The sequence below is a fragment of the Asterias amurensis genome, chromosome 4 (genome assembly GCF_032118995.1).
Source record: "Asterias amurensis chromosome 4, ASM3211899v1".
NCBI classification, from domain to species: Eukaryota; Metazoa; Echinodermata; class Asteroidea; order Forcipulatida; family Asteriidae; genus Asterias; species Asterias amurensis.
The window spans coordinates 27703789-27728098 of NC_092651.1; the positions used below are offsets into that span (position 1 = coordinate 27703789).

The following is a 24310-nucleotide window of genomic DNA, read 5'->3' on the forward strand; positions in this document are numbered from 1 at the left end:
TCAACATTAAATAAATGTTTATATAATGTATTTTTGTTGTACAGAAACCTGATGGACAATGGCATAGTCGAACTCCCCGTCGATGTGTTCCGAGGATTGCGCAATCTGGATAAACTGTACGTATCGCTGAGTGGTTGCAATACAGGTGTTTTGTCTTCTTCTTTACAGACAATCACAGTATGTTTGTATACCAAAGTGTTTGTATACCGGCGTCTCCATAACATGCAAGATTTGACTTGTATGATAAGCAGAGTTTGAATATTTTATTCTTTTAGGTTTGGAGAATGTGCTGCGGATTAATAATTGTACTTAGACTTGGCCCAAGTTACTGCAGATTCGAAATCAGGTTTAACGCAACCAAGCGCCGTGTTTGGTAAAGCTTTAATATTGTGGTTGTTTGTTACTTTGTATACTTGAAATATAAGATGTTTGATGACAACAATATTGAGCAAAAGGGGTTCATCTTTGCCCAAACAGTACACATCAAGCAGAATTCAATCTATTTCAAAAAAATGTAACTTTTAAAAGCACACTCCCTCTCAGTTATAAATCATTTAATGATCAAATCTAGTCACGATATACGCTCCTTTAATCCTCCGTTCTTTAAACACTTTGATATTTCCATCGACAACTGCCGTAGTGAATAGTGACTGCGTTTCATCTATTTTAGTAACTCCTCAAAGGTTAGAAACAATGAACCCAGCACTACGTGGAAAAGATCTCCGTGGTTTATTCATCAAATTGGCACCTTAGCTGGCAGGCGACATTTATAGTGATTTATAGCAGTAAGCCTAATGATACAAAACACAAACTGCCCAACGGGTCGTGTTTAATATAACTCTGGATACATTAAACTTGCTTAGTTATAGAGATGCTTCTAAGCACTTTCAGCTACGGGGACAAGAATTCAGATTGATTCTTGTCCACTGGCACCTTTTGCTACAGCTCAGATGATGCGGTGGGTTTTGAGTGTAGCCTTCGGTGCCAATCGGGGTGGGGGGGGGGGGCACTGTCTGCTCACCGAAATCCAAAAGCAGTAAGTTTATGCGTTTGCGTGTATTTTAAGCACTGAAGTAAAAGTTCGGTTCGACAATTATTTTCATAGATGGTGCAAATATCAGGAAACGAAGAAAGAACAGATGAAAATTTACATTTGGGATAAAAACATATAAATTGTTGTTTTACCTATATATACACCGATGTGTGATAGCACTGTATACTCAATAAAACTCACAGACTTAAATCTCGGTCGGAGTAATAAACACAGAACAGTTTTTAAAGCACATACGATCCCCCCAAAAATCTAAATAATGAAAATCATGGGGAGTAAAACTCTTCGCACCTAGAATTGTTTTGGAAATAAACCCAATATATATTGATACCTTAACATGCAATGCCTCTAACCCAATTCTTGGCTTTGCACGATTGATATTTATACTATCACAGTTATTCAAACTTAGATCTTGAACTAAGCGACCCTTTTAAGAACCAAGACATCTTCATAAATACAGAATACTAGGAAGTATAGCCTACCCCACAGAATGTTATAATAACTGGATTTGAAGTCTTGTGTTGAGCCAATGAATACAGAATACTAGGAAGTATAGCCTACCCCACAGAATGTTATAATAACTGGATTTGAGTTCTTGTGTTGAGCCAATGAATACAGAATACTAGGAAGTATAGCCTACCCCACAGAATGTTATAATAACTGGATTTGAAGTCTTGTGTTGAGCCAATGAATACAGAATACTAGGAAGTATAGCCTACCCCACAGAATGTTATAATAACTGGATTTGAAGTCTTGTGTTGAGCCAACAAAGATAACGTAGTTTATAATAGGTTTGTGTGGGGGCGTGCTAGATGCTACAACTTGTATTGACTTTGATCCTAGTTGAGGACATGAGTATTTCCTTTAAAGGACTGATGAACAAGTTTACTAATCAATAAAATTGGTTTCGAGACCTCTATCCTGTAAACTGCCATTACATTTCATTAACCGTGTGCCTATAATACACTATTCTCCATTTTGTTAATTTGTACAGATATCTTTCGGACAACAAAATCAAGTTCTTAATTCCAGGAAGTTTCAGATATTTGAACAACGTCACGTGGCTGTAAGTATAATTGGCGATGGATTCGTCTCATTATTGAATGGTTACTTAGATGAACCCCCCTTCCCTTCCCCGAAACAGTACTAACTTTCCCAACGTTTCCTAAGAAACGAATCCCCAGCCGTGACACTCCTTAAGCAAGACACTTACCCATCGTCCTTCGGATGGGACGTAAAGCCGTTGATCCCATGTGTTGCGTAACGCGTGTAACGCATGTAAAAGAACCAAGTGAACTTTCATCGAAAAGAGAAGGGGTTCCATTACAAGGTGCTACATAATTGGGTCTCAGAATTCATCATTGCAATTATCTATCTTCCTTAAAGTTTGTATATACTCAGCGCATTGAGTACCTTGTTTGGTAGATGCGTGCGCTATTATAAGACTTCAATATTAGTATATGTATATTTTTTTTTATTAATACTGTTATTATTATTATTAAGAGTAAACAGTAATCCAGAAAGTCTTGTTTATTACGGGTTAATTAATTCTTACACGATATAATGGATGTAAGTCACGATTACCTCATCAGTCCAACTGATAATGAAGGTACAGCAGATCTGCATCGTTAACGTTTCTCCCTTATTTGTTTAATCAATCATTTATAAACGTCAAAACATTTCAACCACAGTAGCCAATTAATGGAATTTATAATGAACGTTGCAGAACAACAAGCTGTTGATCTGCATTCAATGAAAAGCAAAATGTTTTGTGGAGACTATAAACAACAAGATGACATTTGGGTTATACAACATTGTTGTTTGCGGACTAATCACTATGTCCATTAAAAACTTAACATAATAAATGATCAAATATTTACATTCCAAATAATATGCGAATGGGTCACAAAACAAAAATGGATCATTTTTTGACCGAAAGTATGCCTACTGGTACAGTTTAATCAAACTCGTAGTATTAAATTACACAGTCCTCGTGGTTGTCTCAGTACCGAGGCAGATCTGTTCATTAACTGAGGCTAATGATAGAGAAATTACCCTTTCTTGATGGGCTCATATCGTTAATCATGTTTATTGTTAAAGTAAAACTGACGTCTTGTATTTAATGGTTGTAAAAGCCATCAAAGACCTTGACCTTTGAGCAATCCATCCCGAGTCTTTGACACTAGTCTTATCCTTATTCTGTTTCTATAGATCGAAAACCAAAGAGTAATTTTTATACTTGTATATTCCCCAACAAACCCAGTTTGTCACTTTCTGACATATTTTGTAATCAGCTTATCTGATTTTTTACCGATATCAAATTGCATTTTTGCTTTTCACCTAATAAATCCTTGAATTAACTTCCTTCCAAAAATACGATTTAATGTTGTGCTCCTAGCGAGGGGCATAATCCGTTGCAAGGTCCCCTTACTTGGTAGATTCTCATCACATGTTTCCACGTTTTATCCATAGGTTTTACAGCAGGTTTGATTTTGGGTTGTATTGTTTACATCTTGAGCTTAATTGTTTGTTTTATTGATTTAGCTGTATAGAATTTGTTTTCATGTATCATTGGATATTGAATACCACTTCAATTGCCAAAACCCTGTTGATTTTCACATAAAGACGTGTGGTATAGTTTTTGGATATCATGTCATATTGTGAGCTGACCAGTTACACGATGTGGTTATAAACAATGACAATATTGAAGTAATATATCAGACGTGCTGACAGTGGCCCTGGAAGCAAGAGGGCAATAACTTATTGCAGATGTTGATATTGCAATAATTATTCCCAAACCAGCCCTAGTGTTGAGGTTGTAACTCACACTGCAAACAAACAATAATGTCAAAAACTCCATCAACATTTACGGTACATCAGCTGTATGGGAAGCACCTCTCAATTAAAACACGGTTTACAGTGGTACGGTTGATTACTGCTTAATATCGCAGTATAACAATTATACAACAAGGATACCATCTCCTATTCCACCATTGGGAAGTAACTGATTATTTTTAGTCTGCAATATTACGTCTAAACAGCACTCTATTAATAATGTAGGCGCCAAACTGTCCCAAAATTAACACCAGATGGCTGTTCGAATATGGAATTTTGAATATTGCGCGAAGATTGTTGGTCAACAGTGTTTTGGTTTGCCACGTTCATTGCCGACATCGCGACACAAATACTGTCCCTAATACCACTTACTGGAGAGAAAATTATCCTACCAAGGCTGACGCCGTTGCAACCGGAGCCTACAACAAACTCCACCGGCAGTCACACCACCGATGGTCACACGAATGGCCTCGTGTTTTTACGATCAAATCCGAATTTGAACGTTTCGTGTATCGTGCGTCCATCTGGTGTGTATTTCGGGACAGTGTGACGCCTGCATATAAATAGGAATATCAGTCTATGAGCAGCCAACCCCCCCCCCCCCCCCCCACCACCACCCACCCCACCCTGACCCATTACGGGGTTAAGGATTGTTCCTAGTCATGTGACAAACTGTTTGGTTTTAAATCACTATTTCCATTATATCTCCAGGTTCATGAGTAATAACGAACTGGCAGCATTGGGTGAAGGGGTCTTCCAAGGGATGGATAAACTCTACTGGCTGTAAGTTCATTTCTCCCACTTGTTTAATTATTTCAAATGGGCTTAATATCTCCAAGGTTAAATCTTCGAGGTTAAAATTGTCCAGTATCACCGATACCCTTTTATAGATATCAGGAAGGCGGCGCTGTTGGAAACAACGATGATCCTAAGAAAGACCTTCGAGATCTAAGACTACGGGACGTAGCCCGACTCGAGGAGTTACCGGCACAAATGAAAATCTTTCTTGTGCATGCTGTGATAAGATGAAATAATAATAATACATAATGACAAAGAACATGTATAAGGCGCCAAAATCCACCAACATGAGGTGATCAAGGCGCATAACGCGTTTGCTGTAGTTTTAGTCTTTGAGAAAGACTCTACTTAGATCGGAATGGGTGATCTTCATATACCACAGGCCACTTTTATTGGTCAACCATTTGAAAAATCGTCTTCTTTTTTTCGTATCTATTACAAGATTGCTATTTTATTGTTTTGTGGTAATACGAAATTTAATAGTCCCTTCCAAGATTTTGTGGATATCAATATTTAATTTGTTGCGGTGTATGTTTGTTTGTTTTTAGATTTGTTGTTGTTGTTGTTGTTGTCGTTGTCGTTGTCGTTGTCGTTGTCGTTGTCGTTGTCGTTGTCTTTGTCGTTGTCGTTGTCGTTGTCGTTGTCGTTGTCGTTGTCGTTGTCGTTGTCGTTGTCGTTGTCGTTGTCGTTGTCGTTGTCGTTGTCGTTGTCGTTGTCTTTGTCGTTGTCGTTGTCGTTGTCGTTGTCGTTGTCGTTGTCGTTGTCGTTGTCGTTGTCGTTGTCGTTGTCGTTGTCGTTGTCGTTGTCGTTGTCGTTGTCGTTGTCGTTGTCGTTGTCGTTGTCGTTGTCGTTGTCGTTGTCGTTGTCGTTGTCGATGTCGTTGTCGTTGTCGTTGTCGTTGTCGTTGTCGTTGTCGTTGTCGTTGTCGTTGTCGTTGTCGTTGTCGTTGTCGTTGTCGTTGTCGTTGTCGTTGTCGTTGTCGTTGTCGTTTTGTTGTTGTTGTTGTTGTTGTTGTTGTTGTTGTTGTTGTTGTTGTTGTTGTTGTTGTTGTTGTTGTTGTTGTTGTTGTTGTTGTTGTTGTTGTTGTTGTTGTTGTTGTTGTTGTTGTTGTTGTTGTTGTTGTTGTTGTTGTTGTTGTTGTTGTTGTTGTTGTTGTTGTTGTTGTTGTTGTTGTTGTTGTTGTTTATTTAACATATATTATATACTTTTAATATTGTTGTCAGTATTCCCAACCAGACCCATTCATCATTTTATGTAAAACCGTATTTCGACAGTCACTGTAAAATCTACTATCAATAGGGGACACACAAACCACCCCTCAGTGATTATGAAATTGTCGTAGATTTAAGATTTGGAAGTAGAGCCTGACTAATGCCCGTCATGGGATCTTTGTGTTCATCTATTGACACAATAAGAAGGAATGATCCCCCTTAGTGAGCATCAATCATAAAAGATACTTGACAATTTACAAAACAGGTGTGGTTTGAGAATGGGTTTAGGCGCTCGTAGGAGTCATGGAAAGGCAGGAAGAGGCACTGCGAGGACTATTAATTAAAAACTCTGGCCATCTCCAACAAATAAGTAATAATAAGTTAAACAAAGAAAGATACAAAAATAGTAGAGTAGCATGAGTTTAAAAAAAAATTAAAACAGAGCAGAAATAAAGAAAATCAATCAGTCAATCAATAAATGTTAAAAATAAATAAATAAAATAAGTCGGTCATGTTGACATCTTTTTTCCGATACGGATATTAATCTGTTGAGCTCAAATACTCAAATGGTACTTCCAGAGTTCCGTACCATGATTAGATGTTATTGCGTAGTTATAAGAAGATAGATATTTGGACTTTTCCCCCATAAAAAATGGAGTACAATGTTAGGCGATTATTGCGAAGTCACCATTTTGAGGATCACATTAGATTGTCTAATGACACGCACAATGACTGGTACGCGTATGCACCTGCGACGTATGGTTCATAGAGAACATCACAACTCAGCAGAGTAGTCTTTGTTAAAGTTGACGAAAGAAATATTGTTGCAATTATTTTAGCTCAACCCATTTCTGGAAGACAAAACTCTCCCCTACCGTTAATCCTGGTGATGCCCCCCCCCCCCCCCACCCTTCCCGCCTCCATCTGGCTTCAATTAACTATGTGTCGCACAGTTAATGTTTTCTCCGACAACCATCATCGAGATGTTCATTCTAAATATTATCAGGTCTCATGATTTTCTGAAACGAAATAATGAAAACGTTAACATTGGCAGAAGATTTTCTGAATCATGTTTGCTCATTTTGTTCTAAAATGTCTCAAAGGCAAAATAGCATGAACTTAAAGTCTTCGAGATCAAATTTGTAACACTTTATAGAATCAAAATGCATGAGACAGCTTTGAATTGGTAAGCCATGCTGAAAGTTTCATCAAATTCGAGAAAAACTTCTTATTACTGAAGGAGAAGCAAGCAGCTTCGATGACGGGGAAACAAAAAGCCGTACTATAATAATGTTATTTGTTCAGCACAATTTCAATGAGTATAAATAGCGGAATAGGTATTATAATTTAAGGCAAATACAATAACATGTTGATAGATGTACATCGTAGCCCACACCATTAAATTCTATCACATAAAGCTTGTCTGTATCGTATGATAACAAAAACGATCACAAAGGGACTAACACTGTGAATGGACTGGATGTGATTTTACAACTAAAATGGAAAGGCTATTTTTTGGGATGTGATTTTGGGTAAAGGATGTGATTTTTTTCCAAATCACATCCAAGCCAGAAATCACATCCGTGTTTAATTGCCAATTATCAAAATCACATCCACTGCTAGCGGCATTACTAAAATCACATCCAATGCTGAGGCCTTAGCCAAAATCACATCAGAGACAGAAATCACATCCATGTTTAATTGCCAATTATCAAAATCACATCCACTGCTAGCGGCATTACTAAAATCACATCCACTGTCCAGGCCTTAGCCAAAATCACATCCCAGTCAGAAATCACATCCATGTTTAATTGCCAATTAGCAAAATCACATCTATTGCTAGGGGCATTACTAAAATCACATCCACTACCCAGCCGTTAGCCAAAATCACATCCAAGACAAAAATCACATCCGTGGTTAACTGCCAATTATCAAAATCACATCTACTGTCTGGTTGACACCAACATCACATCAACTTAACCAGTATCGCATTCTCAACCCAACGTCCAGTACGTCATGCACTGGTTTCGCAAGCGTTTGGGTTGCGGGCAAGTGGAAGGGGTTCCACGCACTATGATTATGAATGATACAAATGGAATGAGAAGAAACTATTAAATAACTATGGACTGGAATGGTAAAAACTAAAACTTTGAACATTGAACGAGTCCAGGAACTACACGCTTTTATTTCTGAAATCAAAATTATAGCATCATGCACTTTGGAAACCATGACTGTGTGTAGAACCAGTAGAACAGTGCGGCGTGTCGAGTCTGGTTTAAAAACTTACTCGCCTTCCCTAGTTGTACATAATTATCCTTGCGGGATGTGGACTATCATACTATTGTACCAGCATAACCCAAACCCAGAATGGTGAAAGGTCTATGCCGAAAATCATGCAGTACCGCAATCTAGTTTCTAGGCGTTCTTTAACTCCCTTGCACTCAGTACAGTTGCTCAGCCAGTGGCTGTGAACACAATTATAAAAAGGTAGCCTACCGATCAATAATCATCATGATCAAGTCATCATTCCCCAGGGTTGCAAGGGAATCGAATTGCTACAAACTCCCAACCAGTTTACTATCGTATGAGTAAAACAAGGAATAGAGTAACAGAAAATGTCTGAGTGCCGTTTTTAACCTTCTGTTATTTAATTTTCCCCTTTGCAAATTGTCATCTGTCCTGGTTATTGTAGATGTAAAGTGACAGTTGTAAACATAGTTTCAGCCGAAGCATTTTAACTTTTTAGTTGTTTTATGTTATATGGGGGTGCGTGCTATTTTCATTGAGAGAACATAGTTGAAAAATGAACAAACAAACCAAAAATTTAACGTGTTGACAGTGTGTACACAAGCATATTGAGTCATTTTGTGCAGATTTTTTTTTATCACAGTGTTCACGAAATATTATGTTTGCATCGGTGACACCTAGCTTTATATGGTGAAACAAACTTTTGCATTATAATTACTATGAGTGAAAAACCAATGGATGCATTTTTTTTAACATGACCCCCCCACCTTTCTGCCACCTAAGTGGAGACTTTCTTAACGTGTACATCCCGATACCAGAACCAGAACCTTCACCACAGGCTTCGGAATGTCCAGTAGTCATAGCAACGATCTGACCTTTGCAAAAACCTTGTCCGATTATGTAACCAATAACTTACAGATGAATGCTCTCTAGAAGTGGGTCCCATGGCGTACTGTATGCAGTATCTAAGTGTGTATAGACTGGTTTCAGTGTTCCCCCTGTTTTCACCATGGAGGAATAGTGGTTTCACCATTTAGGACCATGGAATCATGATGGTCTCAATATTTAAGATATAACCATGAAATAAAAGGTTTTCAAGTAGGCCCTACACAGAAGAACAAGGTCTGTCAAGGACTACAATTGTTTTACTGATTTATTTATTCATTGAGGGTCACCATAATTGTAAATGTATAAGTCAATGATGTACTTCATAATCCCCATGATTATAAGTGTTAGTGCAAGTAGGCCTACACAGCAGGACAAAAATAACAAAACTACAATTGTTTATGTTCCAATAATTTGTTGGCAAATTCATTACTGTATTTTGTTTTCGAAATTGTAAAAATCAATCTGACATATAAAACAAAGTGGTGTAAATTTAAAAGAAACCACAGAAAATAAAAAGCTATTGTCTGATAAAATGAAATTTCAAAATCTGAACAGCTGAAAAATTATGTACATGCATGATTTGAAAACCTCGTTTTAATGTCACAATAAAACCTTGCTTCTTTGAAATTAACACCACTCAGGCAATTTTGAAATAATACATTATCTATTCGGTGGTAAACTTTCTTTCCTTTCGATTTTATGTTGAGATTTTGTTCATCAATTTGTTATTTAGTTGGCATAAATGTTAACTCTGCCATGGCCTGACCCACAGAGCTGTGTTACATAACCTAATTACTAACGGGTGACCGCCTTCCTGCAGTAATGATGGTCCCTAAAACATCCCTGAATACTATTTACCAGTGCTGGGGCAAGACCAGCTGTCGACAAATGTGGCCTGTTTCTTAGTACCAGTTTATATTAAGCTTGTTCGTAAATCAAGAACATTGCGTCTTGAAAACAAGTGAACACCAAGGGACAGCATTTCTCAAATTGTCCTGTCAAGGACAATTTATTACCTGTCTGAACAACTTTCAACTCTCTTCGGCTTGTCCGGTCATAGAGGTATTTTCATCATTAATGGTTTCGCCATTATGCTCCACCTTTTGGGATCATGGACCGAAAATATTAATGATGGTCTCCCTAATGTAGCCTAACTGTACTTTAGGATATCTCCATGAAATAATGGGTTTTCAAGTAGGCCCTACAAAGAAAAACAAGTTCTGTCAAATAATACAATTACAATGTAGTATACTGATTTTGGGGGAAATCAATCACTGGATTAATTACTTTGTGTTTTTGTTTTTTTATTTGTTTCCCCCCCCCCCCAAAAAAAAAAATAAAAATAAAAAAAAAAAATTGAGTAATCAATTTAAAATCGCAGACTTTGTTACAAATTCAAAAGAACCATACAGGCTCAAAAGTTAGCAGTTGGATGCTCGAGCAGGATAATATCTTGAGAAAATTGTTTTGGGAAATGCTGCCATTATGGTGATCCTTGTTTAAGTTTATTTTCTTTAACTTAGAACAAGTTGTGTAATAAACAACTTTCACCTCAGGTTTCGGATTGGCCACTAGTCATAGCAAGTTAAATATGATGACGAGACATAAAAAGGTGTAAAGTAGTTTAGGAACCAGCATCATTTGTTGACAGCTGGTCCTTGCTCTGGCACTGGTAAGTTATTTAGGGATGCCTGCAGTAAGGTATCGTCATAATGCATGGTCATTATGCAGTATGACCATGGGCAGAGCATAGAGTAAGGACAGAGTAAGGCCAACTCCAGTCATATAATACATTCACCTAACAACAAATGTTGCAACACTGTCATGCTGACAGTGACAAACAACAACTATTGTTCAAAGAAAACATCAGTTCATTCTGCCTCAATCGGAAAGCGACCACGCCCTTTCCTAGAATGGTCATCCTGCTTCTTAGTCTTACGGTTAATAAGCCGCGCATTCGAAAATTACAATGTCCACAGATTGACTTACACCGTGTGAAGATAATGATCGTCAAAAGCTTACATTAAAATGCTGAGGTGGTGGTGGTTTTTTTTGAGAAACGAATAACACAACGTCACGAAAATACGTTTTACATGCTGAAATAATTTTCATCTCCTGACACGAAAATTATTCGCCTAATTAGACCCTTGGACATTAAAAAAAATCTGACATTATCATGTGTGGGGCGGGTCGTCGCCGTTACACTTCTTGTTGAAAAACTAAATGCCTTTGTCAAGTTTGTTCACATAATAATATTGGTTCTAATAATGGGTGCTACGTATGACTTTTGTGCCATGAAAGTCGAGTTCTGTACCCCCATGGTTGCATTCAATAAATAAGTTAACCATGAGTAATGACTGAGCACGAACTGTTTGTGTGCAAGTCATATGTAGGGGAACATTACAAAAACATGCAAAAACTATATTTGCCTTAAAAAAATTGTTTTTAAGTGACAGGTTAAGTTTCTCATCATAAGACTACATGTATAATGGGAGTAAAGGTGAAAGACATTCGTGGTTATAAAGAGCCCTATCCCATCCAGTACGTTGTCCCATGGAGGAATAAATCCTTCCTATAACATTGTTGTCCATACATAAACATTCGACAGCCTTGCATATTAGTTGATGACACTAAATGTAATGCAGACAAGCACACCAGCTTTGGTGGAGACATTTTTACCCACCACATCCAAATGACTTTTTCCTTTGCCGCATCTGATCCATCATTACTGGATCTCAAGCACCTTTCGATATCTATAGTGTACAAAGCGGTGATACATGTAGATGGAATAAAATTGTCAGATGTTCTGAACCGGGTCAGAACCTTTATTTTGTGCATTCATGGAGGCTATATAACCGTTAAATTAATCAACATTGCTGTGATGAAGACAGTCTCCATCATACAAGAACAGAAACCGTAAACAGAAAACCAGATGGCGTCGTCCCTTGCAGCCTGTTGTGCCGTGCAGGTGGAAAGAAAATGGCCTCTGAACTAACTGCTTACAAAAAATAGTTTAGTTTGGGAATCAACATTAACATTAACTACACCACAATCAGGTACTTGGTACATCATTTAAATGGTGTGTAAAAGCTAATGCTTTGAAAATGTTTTATGCTTAATTACATATTTTGATGTTTGTCTTTGTTTTCGGTTCTCTCGATGCATGTTAACAATCCTTTATATTATTTTTAAATCATGGCTATCCATGCAGCCCGGCCGTGTAAGCGCTAAATCACGCTTACGTAGGCGCAAAGTTCTTTGCAAAGTAAGCAGAGCCATGAAATTCGGCCGTGCACATACCTGGCGGCAATTTTTTTTCCCTGATTCTTTTTAAGGATTCCCTCTTTTAAATCGATTTAGAGAAAAGAAAGGGGAAAAAATCCCATTAAAAAGCATTATGAGAGTGGCAATTTCGTAGGAAGAAAAACAAATCCATTGATCAATCAAGTTCGCGGAAAAGAAAAGTAAATAACGGAGGGGGTGTCTAGGACATAATATTAACAGTTTGAATTGAAGGTGGTGTGATTTTGATGCATATGATGACTCTTCTACATATATTAAACGTTCTTTTAATATTTATTTTAAAGTATGCGGTGAGGAATCGTGACACGACCGCTATAAACTAAATCTTGTCATGGTTAGTTACAAATTAGGCAGTTTGTAAACGGATTATTTAAAGATTTGACTCGTACAGACGAAGGAACTTTTGCTGCGTTTACGCCGGCAATATTATTTGTTACAAAATACAAGCAGTACCAGTTGCACTGTTGGCTTTTCTCCATGCTTTTACTTAGTAAGGAATACGCTTATTGTAGTTTTATGGCTTGCAAAATGTAAATAACCGTGTTGAACATTCAGCAGAGGTTTGCAACTCAAATCTGCCGGTTTGTGAATTTCTACTTCCTAGCTGGAACAGGGTATGATTTTATCATGAATTGATAGACTATTAAATACCTAAATACCTTGCAATCTTGATTCTGAGCCATCCCCATATAGGCTGAGCATTCAAGGTTGATGCTTCCGGCCGGCAGCCAGGCACACAGGGCACTCCATTTCTCGCAGAGACATTTCCACTTTTCGTTGATCCAAAGGGCTCACCGACGAAATAATTATAATTCCGAAATTACTCTGCTTGCATTAAATGACGATCCATGGTTTCTTTGGCCGATTTAATCATTACTTTTCAGCAGATTCGGAAACTCAACAAGTGTGTGTGTGCCACTGTTTGTTGTGTAACAAACATTGTTTCAGCTTGATGTTTTTGTCTGTTTCCCGCGAAAACCAGCACTTCGGTAGGGGCCGATTACATAATGCAGCACATGGGTGGGCGCTAGCGGCTATTAGGCCTTTTTTTCTCTCTGTCGACTTTGTTATAGATCTATCTGCTGTGTGATGTACAGTGTATCAATTGGATGAATAAACAGAGAGTAGTCCTAGTAAAACCTGCTGGGCACAGTGATGCCTGGTGGGATTCAGCCAGAGCAACATTTTCAACTGATAAAGCTTGGTGTAACAATTTGCAAAGCATAACATTTGATTATTAAGGAGTCGAGACAGAAACAAGTGAAAGACATTATCACCAATCATTAACCAATTTCTCCTTCTTCAGCTCCTTTCAACCCCCCCCCCCCCCCCAACCAAGACTTCTTCTTCTCCTCATTCTTTTACCTCCAATTGTGTGTACGGAAAGCTTTTTTGACAGATTGAGGTTGTTAAAGGAACACGTTGCCTTGGATCGGTCGAGTTGGTCTTTGAAAAGCGTCCTGTAACCGTTTGTTATAAAATCGATATGGTTAGAAAGATGTTGTAAAAGTAGAATACAATGATCTACACAAATATGCCTCGAAATTGCGTGGTTTTCGTTTTACCTCGTCGACAAACACGGTCGGCCATTTATGGGAGTCAAAACTTTGACTCCCATAAATGGCCGACCGTGTTAGTTCGCGACGTAAAATGAAAACCGTGCAATTTTGAGTGATACTTGTGTGGATCATTATATTCTACTTTTAAAACATCTTTCTAACCATATGCATTTTATAACAAACGGTTGCAGAACGCTTTTCATAGACCAACTCGACCGATCCAAGGCAACGTGTTCCTTTAACGCAAAATCTCAAACCAAATGTCGGACAATTCTTGTGTTGCATTAAAATTTTACAAGCAAAAGGTTATTCGTTTGTACTTAACTTTGCAAAATACAAAAATGTACAAAATGTAACAAAATGTTAAAATACAAAATGTAAAAATTCAACATTATTTGGGATACCTTTTTTTCACTTGTGTTTATGGATATATGCTTTTTTGACAGAGTGGAGGTAGTTGACATGTCATCTCGAACAAATTTTGGGCCATTCTTGTGTTGCGTTAACATTTTACAAGCAAAAGGCTATTCATTTGTACTTAAGTTTGCAGGCATTGGGCCAAACATTTTTGAAAATAACTTTTTTTAAATTGGGTTAATGAAAATACGCTTTTTGACAGAGTTGAGGTAGTTGACGCGACATCTCAAACCAAATTTGGGGCAAGTTTGTGTTGTGTTAACATTTTACGGGCAAAAAGCTATACAGCTGCAGATAGAGGGCCAAAATGTAAAAATTCAACATTTTTGAAGATAACTTTTTTTCAATTGTGTTTATGGAAATATGCTTTTCAGACTGAGTTCAGATAGTTTGCGCGACATCTCAAATCAAATTTGGGACAATTCTTGTGTTGCGTTAACATTTTACAAGCAAAAGGCTATTCATTTGTACTTAAGTTTGCAGGCATTGGGCCAAAATGTAAAAATTCAACATTTTTGAAGATAACTTTTTTTAAATTGGGTTAATGAAAATACGCTTTTTTGACAGAGTTGAGGTAGTTGACGCGACATCTCAAACCAAATTTGGGGCAATTCTTGTGTTGCGTTAACATTTTACGGGCAAAAAGCTATACAGCTGCAGATAGAGGGCCAAAATGTAAAAATTCAACATTTTTGAAGAAAACTTTTTTTCAATTGTGTTTATGGAAATATGCTTTTCAGACTGAGTTCAGATAGTTGACCCGACATCTCAAATTAAATTTGGGACAATTCTTGTGTTGCGTTAACATTTTACAAGCAAAAGGCTATTCATTTGTACTTAAGTTTGCAGGCATTGGGCCAAAATGTAAAAATTCAACATTTTTGAAGATAACTTTTTTTAAATTGGGTTAATGAAAATACGCTTTTTTGACAGAGTTGAGGTAGTTGACGCGACATCTCAAACCAAATTTGGGGCAATTCTTGTGTTGCGTTAACATTTTACGGGCAAAAAGCTATACAGCTGCAGATAGAGGGCCAAAATGTAAAAATTCAACATTTTTGAAGAAAACTTTTTTTCAATTGTGTTTATGGAAATATGCTTTTCAGACTGAGTTCAGATAGTTGACCCGACATCTCAAATTAAATTTGGGACAATTCTTGTGTTGCGTTAACATTTTACAAGCAAAAGGCTATTCATTTGTACTTAAGTTTGCAGGCATTGGGCCAAAATGTAAAAATTCAACATTTTTGAAGATAACTTTTTTTAAATTGGGTTAACGAAAATACGCTTTTTTGACAGAGTTGAGGTAGTTGACGCGACATCTCAAACCAAATTTGGGGCAATTCTTGTGTTGCGTTAACATTTTACGGGCAAAAAGCTATACAGCTGCAGATAGAGGGCCAAAATGTAAAAATTCAACATTTTTGAAGAAAACTTTTTTTCAATTGTGTTTATGGAAATATGCTTTTCAGACTGAGTTCAGATAGTTGACCCGTCATCTCAAATTAAATTTGGGACAATTCTTGTGTTGCGTTAACATTTTACAAGCAAAAGGCTATTCATTTGTACTTAAGTTTGCAGGCATTGGGCCAAAATGTAAAAATTCAACATTTTTGAAGATAACTTTTTTTAAATTGGGTTAATGAAAATACGCTTTTTTGACAGAGTTGAGGTAGTTGACGCGACATCTCAAACCAAATTTGGGGCAATTCTTGTGTTGCGTTAACATTTTACGGGCAAAAAGCTATACAGCTGCAGATAGAGGGCCAAAATGTAAAAATTCAACATTTTTGAAGAAAACTTTTTTTCAATTGTGTTTATGGAAATATGCTTTTCAGACTGAGTTCAGATAGTTGACCCGACATCTCAAATTAAATTTGGGACAATTCTTGTGTTGCGTTAACATTTTACAAGCAAAAGGCTATTCATTTGTACTTAAGTTTGCAGGCATTGGGCCAAAATGTAAAAATTCAACATTTTTGAAGATAACTTTTTTTAAATTGGGTTAATGAAAATACGCTTTTTTGACAGAGTTGAGGTAGTTGACGCGACATCTCAAACCAAATTTGGGGCAATTCTTGTGTTGCGTTAACATTTTACGGGCAAAAAGCTATACAGCTGCAGATAGAGGGCCAAAATGTAAAAATTCAACATTTTTGAAGAAAACTTTTTTTCAATTGTGTTTATGGAAATATGCTTTTCAGACTGAGTTCAGATAGTTGACCCGACATCTCAAATTAAATTTGGGACAATTCTTGTGTTGCGTTAACATTTTACAAGCAAAAGGCTATTCATTTGTACTTAAGTTTGCAGGCATTGGGCCAAAATGTAAAAATTCAACATTTTTGAAGATAACTTTTTTTAAATTGGGTTAATGAAAATACGCTTTTTTGACAGAGTTGAGGTAGTTGACGCGACATCTCAAACCAAATTTGGGGCAATTCTTGTGTTGCGTTAACATTTTACGGGCAAAAAGCTATACAGCTGCAGATAGAGGGCCAAAATGTAAAAATTCAACATTTTTGAAGAAAACTTTTTTTCAATTGTGTTTATGGAAATATGCTTTTCAGACTGAGTTCAGATAGTTGACCCGACATCTCAAATTAAATTTGGGACAATTCTTGTGTTGCGTTAACATTTTACAAGCAAAAGGCTATTCATTTGTACTTAAGTTTGCAGGCATTGGGCCAAAATGTAAAAATTCAACATTTTTGAAGATAACTTTTTTTAAATTGGGTTAACGAAAATACGCTTTTTTGACAGAGTTGAGGTAGTTGACGCGACATCTCAAACCAAATTTGGGGCAATTCTTGTGTTGCGTTAACATTTTACGGGCAAAAAGCTATACAGCTGCAGATAGAGGGCCAAAATGTAAAAATTCAACATTTTTGAAGAAAACTTTTTTTCAATTGTGTTTATGGAAATATGCTTTTCAGACTGAGTTCAGATAGTTGACCCGTCATCTCAAATTAAATTTGGGACAATTCTTGTGTTGCGTTAACATTTTACAAGCAAAAGGCTATTCATTTGTACTTAAGTTTGCAGGCATTGGGCCAAAATGTAAAAATTCAACATTTTTGAAGATAACTTTTTTTAAATTGGGTTAATGAAAATACGCTTTTTTGACAGAGTTGAGGTAGTTGACGCGACATCTCAAACCAAATTTGGGGCAATTCTTGTGTTGCGTTAACATTTTACGGGCAAAAAGCTATACAGCTGCAGATAGAGGGCCAAAATGTAAAAATTCAACATTTTTGAAGAAAACTTTTTTTCAATTGTGTTTATGGAAATATGCTTTTCAGACTGAGTTCAGATAGTTGACGCGACATCTCAAATCAAATTTGGGACAATTCTTGTGTTGCGTTAACATTTTACAAGCAAAAGGCTATTCATTTGTACTTAAAGTTTGCAGGCATTGGGCCCAAAAGTAAAAATTCAACATTTTTGAAGATAACTTTTTTTAAATTGGGTTAATGAAAATACGCTTTTTTGACAGAGTTGAGGTAGTTGACGCGACATCTCAAATCAAATTTGGGGCAATTCTTGTATTGCGTTAACATTTTCAGGGCAAAAAGCTATACATTTGCAGATAGAGGGCCAAAATGTAAAAATTCAAAATTTTTGAAGATAATTTTGTTCAATTGTGTTTATGAAAATATGCGTTTCAGACTGAGATCAGATACGTGATGCGACATCTCAAATCAAATTTGGGACAATTCTTGTGTTGCGTTAACATTTTACAAGCAAAAGGCTATTCATTTGTCCATAAGTTTGCAGGCATTGGGCCAAAATGTAAAAATTCAACATTTTTGAAGAATTTCTTTTTTTCAATTTAGTTTTTGGAAATATGCCTTTCAGACTGAGCTCAGATAGTTGACATGACATCTGAAACGAAATTTGGAACAATTCTCTTGTTGCGTTAGCATTTTACAAGCAATTTTTTGACAATTAATTTTGTGTATGGACGTTTTTCAAGGCCGTAGGAAAAAAATTATCCTCACATTTTTCCAATCGTGAAAAACAACAGAAGTGAAGTTCACAGAACTGCGTTTAAAGAATTTCTTAAAGGTCCATCAGCGAGGCACATTGATACAAAAATTCTAATGAACTTTGCCCCGCATCCTCTATCGGCCAAAGTTGTCGATGGAAGTGGCCTTAATCCAAGGCTGTGTATAGCACAGAATTCGTGGACGTCTGCCACGCTGTATGCATACAGCAATTCATCCGGCCCATGAACAAGTACCAGTACGGAGTTGGAGTCTAGCCAAGCGTTCTTGTACGGAATACAGATTGCGGAATGTCTGCTCCACACAACAGAATAGTGCATGGACATCTCGACCGGTGTGCGATCGAACGTTGCCCGAACCCGGTGTGTATCTCGCTTTACATCATACTATAAAGAAGTTGGGCTGCACGTTTATCGCGAGCTAAACGTAAAATGTGAACGTCAGAAGATTGTGTCGATTCGGCGTCCAAAGTTGCAGGAAAACTGCCACGACCTGTAGGCTTTTTCACAACCCGTTTTCTCGATACATAAAATCAGCATACATACGATGGAATGTTTCAATGGGCCTAGCTGACTAAAATTAAAATAGATTCGTCGCCGGGCGAAAAACATAAATAAAACGATGGTTATCAATTTTCAAGACAAACGGTCACCGCGATCCGTAGACTAACCAATACATTGGAACGGCCTCCCTTCATTAAAACAGTTTGGGCTAATATCAGATATCATGAGTTTGGGTGAGTAGGTACACGTAGCCTAAATACACTTCCATGTGCATGTACTGGCCACTGAGTGAGTGTCCTAAAGTAAGGTCATGGTCTGAAGGTCACTTGATCCCTGTGGGGTGTTAATTCCACTTAGATCAGTAATTGAATGATTCACTGTTTACTGTTTCTTGAGTGTGCATGGTCTCCTTGGGCAAAGTGGGCTTGTTCTGAAATTGCTGGGAATACCATTGCCAAAAAACTGAGCAACAGGAGATGCCGATAGATTGCCTTAAATTTACCTTCTGCTGTAATTTTAGGGCGAAACGGGTTTCCACAGCAATTTCGGGTTGAAGTTGCTCATAGTTGACCATCAGTCCTCATGTTCAGGTGTGACCTTGCACTAGTGGTGGAATCAGTATGTGATGTTGGGGTTCACAATGTACCCTGCATCTGATTTGAAGGGGGGGGGGGGGATTTTGGCTAAGGCCAGACACTATCATAATGTGATTTTGGTATACAGCTAGACAGTGGATGTGATTTGATAATTGGCAGTTAACCATGGGTGTGATTTGTAGCTCGGATGTGATTTTGGCCCAGGCCTAAACAGTGGATGTGATTTTAGTAATGCCGCTAGCAGTGGATGTGATTTTGATAATTGGTCAATTAACCATAGATGTGATTTCTAGCTGGGATGTGATTTTGGCTAAGGCCTGGACAATGGATGTGATTTTAGTAATGCCCCTAGCAGTGGATGTGATTTTGATAATTAGCAATTAAACATGGATGTGATTTCGGGCTCGGATGTGATTTTGGATTAGGCCTAAACAGGGATGTGATTTTAGTAACGCCGCTGGCAGTGGATGTGATATTGATAATTGGTCAATTAACCATGGATGTGATTTCTGGCTCGGATGTGATTTCAGTGGTGCAGATGTGATATTGGATAGGCTTTTTCGAAATCACATCCTTTTTCCATTTTAGTTGTAAAATCACATCTAGGCCATTCACAGTGTAAAAGTCCCGACGCCAGAACAAATGCAATTTATGAGAAAGGCACTTAGTGTAGAGACACATATACCTTTTAGGAAACTACAAAAGGTGAATTCAACAAAGAAAGAGGGTACCATTGTGAGCGCAAATATTGTAACGATTTCTGCGCTTGCTTAAAAGAAATAACTAATTCAATGAAGGTTTGAAAGCTCCCACGTATATATGGACATAATGTTATCATGCCCACAACAACAAAAACGTGTCTGGAGAAAATCGCTATTTAAGTTGCAATGTTTCTTAAACTACTCTTTCTGAGTGTGCTCACTCTTTTAATTTGATTGTTGTATTTCAGACAACTCTTTATTCCGACAGGGCATTAAATGCATTTTCATCCTTTAAAATGTTTTCATGCATTCTTAAACACAAACTTCGGTTCTAAGTCAAATAGTCTACGGTTGGCAGTATGATCAAAACTAAACACAATCACGAAACAAAAGACGAACATTTCTTTTACGAGCATCAATATGTCATCTTAAAGCATTGTGCATCTAAATCTTGTAGGCATTATCATACAGTACGGGACCTACAAATAAAATCGACTTGCTAAAACACGTTGGCGGCAAAAATAATGAAGCTTATACAGTATAATTACACATGTTTTCTTTCGGGAGTTTGGCGAGGGTTGTAGTATAAAAAGCAATCATCAAGTGTAGCTTTTGTTTTTTTAATTGGGTAGTGAAGTAGATTTTTCATTTGTCCAAGAAGTTAAAAAAAATGTTTGTAATAATGACATTATAAAGAAACATTCCCCTAAGAAAAACATGTTTATACGAAAGTGTTTTCTTTGTCGGTTAAATTTTGAATTGACATTTCCAACAAATTCATGTTTTTTCGTTTCTGTAAATCTTTCATGGTTTCCTAACACAATAAATACATTAAATCTATCTCATTGGTTGGGTGGTTGTGAAAAAAAAATCAAATGTACAAAATGTGTATGTTAGTTTACTGTCTCGTGAAGACGTAAAGATTGTCCTGATCGAAATGTCGAGTTGTTTTTCGGAACCATCATCAACATATAAGACAGATTTATGTAAATTGACGTTACCGCAAACCAACCACAAACCTTGTACAAAATTACTTTTTCCCAAAATACAAAGTATCGAATCCTAAGTGGTTTGTATCATCCTTGTTTAACAATTACTTGCTGCTCTTACCTTGCCAAACATTTCCCCTGTGGTATGATTACCTGTTCCAACCTTTGAGCATTATAATGTTTCAGCCATTTTTAAACCTTACAATATAATTAACTAAGTGGTATCAAAATGGAAGAGTATCTTGGGTTCTCTCTTTAGGGAAGTTTATGACAATATTCGGTATATATATCATCTGGAACCCCCACAGACACACGGCAACGGCAAGATGGACATTGGATATTAGTACATTCACCGATGACTTTTCATGAAGAAATTCATTTAATATGACTATCTGAATTTCCTCACAATATTAAGCTCAGAGTAGATTCCTTAAAATAGTGCCATCGTTCAGCAAATCCATTGAACCTTTTAAATCAAGATCGTATTTTGGGATTTCTTTGTTGTGTGTTGGGAGAATGGGATAGACAATTGATGGGAATGTATTTACTTGAAAACTCCACCAACATTTGGTTATAGCAACTGATAAATGGCCCACTCAGTTACTAGTGGGTTGATGGATAGCATCAACAAGAATTAATCTTTGTAATGAGACGTTTTCAGATTAATCGAACACACATGATTAGGTAGCACTCAAAAAGCCGTTTTAACGAGCTCTTAGTGAAATTAAAAGTCCTTCAATAGAAAGAATTACCATGCAACTACAACGGGTTTTTTTTAAATCACAATGTATATAACGAATCAAGCAAGTGAGATGTTATTTATATTTTTTAGTTACGAGAGGGACTACTAGAGTGAAACTGCTCATTTTTGAGATTGCAAACTTAACATATAATTTACACGATTTCGTGCAAAGCAACACTGCGATCGTTGACATCGTTGCCGAAACTGTTTTGGCAGGTGGAACATTGCGAAGGAAGATTAACGTATCACTTTTTAGCTCTTAGGGTGGTTTAAATTTTATAAATCTCCAGCATCAAATCTTGTCATAGTAAAGTTCAAGAAACTGATGCACATATCTGCCGTGTTGTCTCCCATTTCTCCGTTTCTGTCTCTGCTGCACGTAAAGATTAGCCAGACAATCTATTATGCCTAACCAAATCGCCGTTTACACACGAGGATTCAAACCGAGTAAGGGTAGTCCTAAGACAGTTTATTAGCAGCACGGGTGAAGTTTAGTTCTTTCGGGGAGAATCTACTTAATGCCAAAGCAAAACACTGCTCCTGTAAACAAACATCAACACATTAAAGTGGCTGTAGAATTCAAGATGCATCAATTTACTGTGATTATGGAGCATGGATGGGATGCATGAAGCACTGGCGGGTCTGTTAACTTAAATTCATTGTCCATTGCAAAGGTTTCCGCTGAGAAAACATGGAATCACCTTTAACAAGAATGAAGCAATCTGGCCTTTCTAAATTCTGTCTTAAATGCTGCTAGAACAGCTCAAACGTTGTTGTTGCTGACATGTTGTTGTTGCTTTTGCTGCTACCGCTGTTGTTTGTTTTATTCACGCTGTTGTCGATGTTGCCGTTGCAGTCGCTGTCATGTTGTTGTTGCTTGTTCTTGTTCTTGTTTTGTTTTTGTGTTCTTTTACAAGACACTTGTTTATGATTCAAGCTATTATAACGTGTAACAGTTCGAGTATCGTATCGTGTAACCCTGCGCTAATTTAAACCTACGATGACAGTGGACACTATTGGTACTTGTCAAAGACCAGTCTTGTCACTTGGTGTATCTCAACATGAATTATGCATAAAATAACAAACCTGTGAAAATTTGAGCTCAATCGGTCATCGAATTTGCGATTACTCATTTCTAGAAAACTACGCTACTTTATGCTACTCTCACACTAGGGATAATATGATAGCGAATGTGCTTACGAACGGAAATATTTAACAATTGCTCAAACTTCGCAACATTCGCCACAAATTCACCACACTCACAAGTCATTCTCCACCTCCTTATACGAAGATCGGTCAGTTTATGCTGCTCTCACACGGCGAATATGCTAGCGAATATGCTATCGGAAGGAAATATTTGACAATCGCTCAAACTTCGCAGCATTCGCCGTGTCTTCGTAAGCGTTGGTAACAAATTCGGACGTTTACAAATAATTTCTCACCTCCTCAAGATAGCTCAATTTACAAACCGGTTTGTTAGTTTCAGCGAATGTTGCGAAGACGGTCATTCGGCGTGATTTTCGTAAGCATTGGTAACAATGGTAAAGCGTGCGTAAGCGTTTGCAACGTTCGTAAAGGCATTGGCAAGCGTTGGTAAGCATTCGTAATATATTGGTAAGATATTGGTAAGGAGAGGGCCGACCGAGGACGATCGAGGGGTGAGGCCGAGATGAAAATATTCACTATCCAACCGCCATTTTGGACGAATTCTACGCGCATTTCAAATAATCATGTTCGCAAGAACATTTGCCACTCTGTGAGAGCGGTAATACGAAGCGCTTCCGTACATTCAGCGATTTTTTGAAGACGGTAATTCGCCATCGATTTTCGTAAGCATTTGGTAAGCCATTGGTACTGTTGGTAAAGCGTGCGTATTATGCGTAAGATATTGGTAAGCAGAGGTTTAAGGACGACAGAGAACATATTCACTGTCGCAGCTTTTGGGCGAATTCATTGCGAATTTCAAACATTCGTATTCGCAAGATATTCGCCCAAGTGTGAGAGTAGCATTAGAGGGAGTCGTTTCTCACAATGTTTTATACAACCAACCTCTCCCCATTACTCGTTATCAAGTAAGGTTTTATGCTAATACATGTAATTATTTTGAGTAATGTCCAATAGTGTCCATCTGCCTTTAAACTGCTTGCAACTTCGAGGCCTTTAAAACGATTACATTTATTAAAGGAGAGTTCTAAAGAAGCCGCTATTTTTTCATCGTCTGAGCGGAGTATCAGCTGCAAGCACCGTCTGCATGTTGTGATTTTAATGTATAGGCTCCTATTCAAACCGAGCACAAGATGTATTTGCTTTTTGTTAAAGGTACTACTGGGAAATGATATATGCCATGCTACTAATTAGCTACTTGCTCAGGGAGCAACCCCCCCCCCCCCCCCTCTTTCTGAATAGACGACGTCATTAGGTTAAAATGTCCATGTCGTAGTGAGTTACAAATGAGATCTATTA

At 37.4% G+C, this 24310-nt stretch overlaps 1 protein-coding gene across 2 annotated transcripts in view; it reads left to right on the top strand.

Annotated features, from left to right (window-relative positions):
- The window catches only part of LOC139936328 (relaxin receptor 1-like), a 138927-nt gene that overhangs the window by 99534 nt on the left and 15083 nt on the right, over positions 1–24310 (top strand). For both annotated transcript variants that reach the window (XM_071931122.1, XM_071931123.1), the window contains 3 exons: positions 45–116; positions 2046–2117; positions 4598–4669. In XM_071931122.1, the coding sequence (XP_071787223.1) occupies positions 45–116; positions 2046–2117; positions 4598–4669 (216 nt within the window). The remainder of the gene's footprint in view (positions 1–44; positions 117–2045; positions 2118–4597; positions 4670–24310) is intronic.